This window comes from Neltuma alba, unplaced genomic scaffold (genome assembly GCF_004799145.2).
Source record: "Neltuma alba isolate B1F8T4 unplaced genomic scaffold, ASM479914v2 tig00000797_pilon, whole genome shotgun sequence".
NCBI classification, from domain to species: domain Eukaryota; kingdom Viridiplantae; phylum Streptophyta; class Magnoliopsida; order Fabales; family Fabaceae; genus Neltuma; species Neltuma alba.
The window spans coordinates 42913-50852 of record NW_021632195.1 but is presented as its reverse complement, the minus strand read 5'-3'; the positions used below and the strand labels follow the sequence as shown (position 1 = coordinate 50852).

At 34.0% G+C, this 7940-nt stretch overlaps 1 protein-coding gene across 1 annotated transcript; it reads left to right on the top strand.

Moving 5' to 3' along the window:
• The first annotated feature begins 353 nt into the window (after positions 1-353).
• On the top strand, positions 354-3564 carry LOC114745962 (cytokinin hydroxylase-like). The gene is made up of 4 exons (XM_028934146.1): positions 354-651; positions 771-1000; positions 1317-1934; positions 3133-3564. The coding sequence occupies exons 1-4, from the start codon at positions 375-377 to the stop codon at positions 3562-3564; spliced, it is 1557 nt and encodes a 518-aa protein (XP_028789979.1). The 5' UTR covers positions 354-374.
• Positions 3565-7940: the final 4376 nt, after the last annotated feature.

Here is a 7940-nt window from a genome sequence, read left to right as displayed (position 1 = left end):
AAAAGAGCAACGGAACAGCGAACATGTGGGTCTCGAGTCGTGTAATAATATATGGCCAAAAAGAGCAAAAGAAAAAGGAAAAGTCGCGAAATCCAAAATGTTCAGACTTCAAAGCAAACTACAGTACGTTTGGCTCAGTCAACGCCCACGGATTCTCCGACCCTTCCCTTCTTCTATAAATACCCTTCCCCCCACAACCTGCCTCATCACAATCTTCACTCAGAATCAAAGCCTTCTTCGTAAGTTCTGCAGAAATCAGAAAGCAGAGAGAGAGTTTTGCACTTTCACAGAGAGAAAGAAGAATAGAGAGAGAGATCAGAGAGACAGATATGGAGTTCTTAAGGCTGATTTTGGGTCTTGTAGTGTTTAGCTTCATGAGTTTAGTTCTGAAACTTGCATTTTCATGGTGGGTGAAGCCAGTCCTAACACATTTCAAGCTCAAGAGATGTGGATTTGGTGGCCCAACGCCAAGTTTCCCCCTCGGAAACATTAAAGAGATGAAAAAGCAGAATAACAGAAACTCTATTATTCTTACTGACCATGATGATCATGATGATGATCACTTGTCTTCATCATCCTCATCATCAAAACCCAGCCATGATATACACTCCACTGTTTTCCCTTACTTCTCTCGATGGCAGAATTCTCACGGTAAGCCTTCAACTACACACACACACACACACACACACATATCACACCTTTCTCATTGATTGGTGATGGGGACAGATGAACAACGTTAATGAATGTGTTTGGTTTGAATAACAATGCAGGGAAGGTGTTCGTGTACTGGTTGGGGACAGAGCCGTTTTTGTACATAGCAGAGCCAGAATTCTTGAAGAAAATGTCGACCGAGGTTTTGGCAAAGAGATGGGGAAAGCCCAGTGTGTTCAAAAACGACAGAGACGCCATGTTTGGAAGTGGCCTTGTTATGGTCGAAGGCAACGATTGGGTTCGTCATCGTCATATCATTGCCCCCGCCTTCTCTCCTCTTAACCTCAAGGTCTCTCTCTCTCTCTCTCTCTCTCACACACACACACACAGAGACACACACATTTTAGTTTTCGAACATGTGGGCTTTAATGGAAAAAGACAATAACATCACTTGGAATGATGATTGCGGCTTTGAAAAGTACGTGACATATTTATGGGCAGACAAGAGTCATCATTAGTGGTAGGGTAGAGATAGATGCTTTTACACATAAATAACCCAATAAGGAATGGTTTATACAAATCAAGTCTATTTTCATTATCCAGTTTTGTTCCATTCTAATACTAATATAATAAGTGACTGTGATATTTCTTGGAAAAAAAAACAGGCAATGGCGTGCATGATGGTGGAATCCACAAACCAAATGATAGAAAGATGGTGTTCACAAATAAGTTCTGGGAATTCTGAAATAGATGTAGAAAGGGAGGTTATAGCCACAGCAGGAGAAATCATAGCGAGAACGAGCTTTGGTATGAGAGATCATCCTGAGAAGGCAAGGCAAGTTTTTGATAAACTAAGAGCTCTTCAAATGACTCTCTTTAAGACGAATCGATATGTGGGTGTTCCCTTTGGGAATTACTTGAACGTTGAGAAAACCCTAGAGGCTAAGAAACTGGGCAAAGAGATTGATGCTCTCTTGTTGTCCATCATTGAATCTCGGAAACAGTCGAAAAACATGAGACAACCTCAACCTCAACCTCATCAGGATCAACAAGATTTGTTAGGTTTGTTGATGCAAGCCAATAAATTGACCATGAGAGAACTTGTTGATGAGTGCAAAACTTTCTTCTTTGGCGGACATGAAACCACTGCGCTTGCTGTAACTTGGACTTTGCTGCTTCTGGCTACGCACGAAGATTGGCAAAATCAACTCAGAGATGAGATTAAAGAAGTTGTCGGAGACAACGAGCTGGGTGATGTTAATTTACTCGCAGGTTTAAGAAAGGTACGTACGATGAGATTGCTTTTAATTGGTTTTCTCGTACGTTTAATGAACTCCTATAATGGCCACCTAATTATTAAGACGTAAAATAAGTTGCTAATCAAAATTTTCGCCGGCTTGTTTAAAAATGTCAAAATACTTAACAAATCATAATTTTTTAGGTTAATACCATTTTGAGTCCCTAAATTTGACTTTATTTTGATTTTGGTTTCTAAAATTTTAAGCTAGTGATTTTGGTCCCAAAAATAATCTCATTTTGGCTTTACTTAAGATTTTTTGTCCCTGAAACAAGAACCAAAATCAAAATGATATTAAATTTCATGGATCAAAACCACTTGTTTAAAATTTCAGGAAGGAAATTAAACTTCAAATATCAAAACCATTAATTTCAAATTTTAGTGACTAAAAACAAAATAAGATCAAATTTTAGAGATTAAAGATGGTATTAATCCTAATTTTTTCTGAAAATTTTGTCAGCCAAGTAGCTCTAATAAGATATTTAATTTGTTCCTTTTCACAATGATACACTAGATATAGATGAGGAGTTTGAAACCCTGGAATTCAGTTTGTCTCATTCTGGTCTGGGTCATGTTATTTACCTTGAAAAGAGTGGGCCCGTCTAAAATAATTCTGCTTTTTGACAATATTGATGATACGTGTGTGAGCAGGGTCAAATATTATTTGTGTGGTTTGAAGTTGTGGTTGACTATTGACAAGCACGAATGAAACTAAACAAAAAAAATTAAACAAAAAAAGCCCCAATAACTTGAATAGCCCACGCGACGAGACAAAGCATGCACGTGCGCAGCTTTAGCCACAAAGTGCTAATTCCCTTTTGAAAGAAAAAAAGAATAATAAATTATATAGAAAAACGCGGTGTCACTTTTTGAGCCTATACGTGCACTAACTTCATTTCCTTTTTCTTTTTCATATTATTAAAGCCAAGTCAGAGCAGCCAAGTGCCTGATAAAATATAAACACGTAGAACAGCCGTGAAAACACAACATATGTTTAGAATTTGACCGATTAAAACATAACATATATAGAGGAACAATTCTAATTGAAATCCACCCACCAATTAAAGTCTATAATTTCTTCACATTCACAATACATTTATTATTATTATTATTAATACTTTTACATAAACATGTTATTCCTAGGAAAGCGCTAACTAATGACCTTTCTATTAATTGATCTGCAGATGAAGTGGGTGATGAATGAAGTCCTGAGATTATACCCACCTGCACCAAACGTGCAAAGGCAAGCCAGAGAAGACATTAAAGTGGATAACTTAACAGTGCCTAATGGAACCAACATGTGGATCGATGTGGTGGCGATGCACCACGACCGGGAACTGTGGGGCGAAGACGCCAACGAGTTCAGGCCGGAGAGGTTTAAAGACGACGGCGTTAATGGAGGATGCAGGCATAAGATGGGTTATTTGCCTTTTGGGTTTGGAGGGAGAATGTGTGTAGGAAGGAACTTGGCTTTCATGGAGTATAAGATTGTGTTAACTCTTCTTCTTACTAGGTTTAGGTTTAAAGTCTCACCACGTTATCGTCATTCTCCTTCAATCATGCTCTCTCTCAGGCCTGCTCATGGACTTCTTCTCACAGTTGAGCCTCTTCACTGATCTGATCTGATCTGATCTTCTGAATTCAACTGTAACCCCAGCTTAAAATGTTACAGTGTATCTCTTAGTTTTTTCTTCTTTTTATAGTTATGACCAAATGATTTTTTTTTCTTTCTAGGATTGTCCTACGTCATAGTGGATTGTGTTGTTGGATTCGCATATCAGTTTACTTGTTGGTATATATATTATTTATTCTCTTTTGTCCTTACTAGAGGATGCCTTCTAGTTAAGTGTTTTACATGATTTCTTTGAATACCATGTTTTTCTTTCTTTCTTGCTTTCTTGTTTCAATTCATATTCTTTAACAAGAGCAAAGTTAAAAAGTTTTAAATTTAAGACAATTTAATAAGTTGATTGATCTTTCTTAATTTTGATGAAATACTACTTCTAGTATTTAATATAAGAACCCATTTCATTTTTATTTTAGTATTAAATATAATACCACCAATCCACTTTGTCTCTCATATTTATTTTTTTTCAAGATAGTCTTTACAATAATAGTAGTTCTAACCAATACATTTGATTAGCAATAATATTTTAAGAAAGACAAAACTTATTTATTACAAATAACTAACTTAACTAATTTTTTTAATCTACTCAAATTAGTCAATTAGCTCTTATATTAAGAATTGAAGTAATAGTTGAAAGTGACTTGTAACAAAAATTGAAAAGAATATTTATATATATTTGTACTTGACGTCTTTGGGCATTTGGACTCGGACTTTTTGTTTGTCGTCACACGTTTGTGCCGTTTAATACAATGTCGATGTTGATTTTTTTTTTGGGTAAACATGTCGATGTTGAATTTGATAAACAAATTAAATGTAAATCTTGAACTTGTACGCATGAGCTTATTATTAAATATCGACGAAATCAAAACAAGGATACCATTAAAATATGCCATCTCTTCTTCTGAGCATTCCTATTCCTATTGCTGCAGGATAAAACAGCTTGATGATATTTATGATTGTGTTTGAAAGCATACGCAGCATATTTAACAAATAATTGATACTATTTTTTTATAATAGAAGTTCACAATCAATAATATGAGGGACAAAGTCAATGGTTTTAATATATTTTATGAAACTTTTTTGAAAAATTGCGGCTAAGCTCAGGAATAAATTTAGTGTTATTAACGAACACAGTGAACCAAGATTTGAATCCCTGTTGGGATAAGTACCTAGCTAGTATCCGACAATGCCTCAAATATTATTGTTTCCGATAGGAGAATACCCATACTTACCAAAAAAAGAGTTTAGTGTTACTAACACGCACACACACAAACTGATGAAATTAAAACAATATAGAATAAAGCAAGCTAAGATGGAAATATGCAATAACCAAGAAAACTGAATACGTGCGCCAGCAGAGTTTGAAAGACATTAATTGGTACATTTCTTGTTGGTTTATAGTGATTTGGGACTTCTTGGAGAAATTGTGGTGCATGAAAAATTCATATTTATAATTGCATCATGAGTTGGACACTGAAGGAAACAATCGTTTAATTCATCATATACGTACACATAATCCATAGTTTCTTGCGTCGTTTATGTTCCAGCTATTTTATATGTTCATGATCATGAAGTCATCATCTATGGATTTTTTTTTTAAATTGAAAAGCGATTTACTTTTGGACATGCTTCATTTGCTCTGCTCTTTTTTTTTTTTTTTTTGGGACACATTGAAGATGACGCTAGAACCTTGTTCAGATATCTTTTATTCGTATCGACCCATATTTGGATGCTTGAGTAGAATTTAGAGCATCCAAAAGCTTGGAGATCCAACTATAACAAGAAAGGTAGTTTGATATGACATTGTTTTGTTTCTTTGCGACCTTGTTTTCTTTTTTGTGATTGGAATTTGCCATAAGGAATGGAAAATATCTTAATTTGAGTTGCTATCTGTTTTTTTTCCAACTCTTTTTCCTTCTTTTTCTATATACCCTCTTGTCATGTCTTCTTCTAGTTCAGTGTCTTATATAACTCTTGGTCACGCTGTTTAATTTTCCTATCTTTTTTACTTCAATCCATGTTTTTTACAAGGCCAAAGTTGGAAAAATTTTTTTAATTTTAAATCATATTTAATAAGTTAACTATTTTTTCTTAATCTCGATGAAATAATTGAAAGTGACTTATAATAAGAATTTGAGAGACTATACAGGACAAAGAATATACTCTTTTAGTTCTATTTTAAAGTTACTTCCAACATGTTTTATACAGAATAAAAAAACCTTAAATTTTATTTACTCTGACTCAAAATTTAATAATTTTTCAATTATATATATAAAAACAAAGTTAACATAATAATAAATAAAGATTAAAATTGTGCATTCATATAAAAAATTTCTCTCTTTGTCCTATAAATAAGACTACAAAAATAATTCTTTTTACCAGTTTACCCTATAAATAAAACCAAAAAAATATTTGACGTCTATGGCCACTTGGACTTTTTGTTTATTTTCTCACACAAGGCCGTGCCGTTGAATACAAGATCGATGTTGAATTTGATGGACAAATTAAACTATTCAAATTTTTGGAATCTAGGAATCATGTGGGAAGAAATCGTAACCTAATTAATGTCACAGTTACATGAACCACAAACTTAGACGCATGAGCAAATTAAATATTGACGAAAACAAAATATGATAGCCTGTTCTGATTGCTGCAGGATAATATATAGCTTGATGACGAAATTTAAAATTGTCTTAACTGAAAGTATACGCACAATATATTTAACAAATAAATGATACCATTTTTTTTAATAATAAAAGTTCATGACAATCAATGTGACGGACAAAGTCAATGGTTTTAATATATTTCATCGCAATTTTTGAAAAATTGTGGTGAAGTAAGATAACCTAATTAGAGTGTTTGAAACTACACGCAACAATAATTAATGGGGTTAAGGTGTAATTTTAATAATAAAATTTACACTAAAGGGCACTTGGCACCATAAAGTTTACTTTGCTACAAAAATATACATGAAGTTGTCAAAATAGAGCATTTGGCACCACATCATGAACGTTCGTTAGTTTATCATTAGAGAGGCCTACGAACACTACCAGAAAAAAGGCTTTTCACGGCGGTTAATAGTGGCTTTTCACAGCGGTTTTGAAGGCGAAGTTGATAAAGGCGACGTTGAAAGGTAAAGAAAACACGGTGGTTTGAAACCGCCGTTGAAAGTTGATTTTCCACGGCGGTTTTCTATTTAACCGCCGTGGAAACTCCATTTTCCATGGCGGTTTTATATTTGACCGCCGTGGAAAATCCATTTTCCACGGAGGTTAAAAAAAAACCGCCGTTGAAATTTGACTTTCAACGGCGGTTTATAAAAAACCGCCGTGGAATATACTTTTAACGGCGGTTATATATAACCGCCATTAAAAATACTTTTTTTTTAAAAAATTCTGCTTGATTTTCATTTTTACCACCCTGCAGTTTACAGTTCCAAATAAATGTAGGCAGTGCAGATCACGCAGAACAAGATCAATTAGCTAGTTAATATATGTACAGCATTGAAATTTCTTTTACACAATTCAAAAATAGGGAAACCAGCCAATATAATAGAACTAAGTGGTTAATTAAGACCAAGGAACACGTATTGGCTAGGTCCAACAAGTCTGAAATAGAAGTAACTACTTCTCTGTACAATGGAAATCATGAACATGTACATATAAGAGGGAACCGAGAGAAAACATCTAACAATGAATTTTTTGAGAAATAACCTATCTATTTGAAAGCTAAATTTCAATAGTTTCTACCAATGTTGTTGACAAAGTGTCCCTTATCAAGTTGATGTCATCCATGAGATATGGCACAGTATTTTGAAATATCTGTTAATAAAAAATAACATAGTAAACTTAGTAAAAAATGTGAAATGAATTGAGAATGTCATACAACGTAACTCATCTTTACCTCGTCTAATTTCTCAGTCGTTCCTGTCCCAATTATGTCATTCATGTAGCGGATGACATAATATCCACACTCAACATGTCTTTGTTGACAACGGTACTAAAAAAATAAGATATAAAATTGAATATTAGACATTATTGATTATAAACATTAACTTTAGTTCATCCAAAAATGTTTAAAAGTTAGTTCAAAACAACATATACCTTTGGAAGAATCCATGTTGGTGCTTGTCTATTTTGTTTAATCGCCACAACATTAAAAGTATGAAAAGCCCTATCAACATTATAAGAGAAAATGATATTAGAGCATGCTTGTATAAACTTCACAAGTAATAAATATATAAATAAAAACTAACGTGTCGATGACATCTTTGGTTTCTTCGGATGGACTTCCACAGAATGAATCGAACCAGTAAACTTTGTTGTCAAAAGGGGCACAAACAATTAGAGTCCAATGATAACTGCA

Excerpts from the sequence above, each read along its gene's own strand:
- LOC114745962 (XM_028934146.1), top strand. The coding sequence starts at position 375 with ATGAGTTTAGTTCTGAAACTTGCATTTTCATGGTGGGTGAAGCCAGTC. Across the intron at positions 1,001-1,316 it reads TCTCTCCTCTTAACCTCAAG|GCAATGGCGTGCATGATGGT; the intron begins GTCTCTCTCTCT and ends AAAAAAAAACAG. Across the intron at positions 1,935-3,132 it reads TACTCGCAGGTTTAAGAAAG|ATGAAGTGGGTGATGAATGA; the intron begins GTACGTACGATG and ends ATTGATCTGCAG.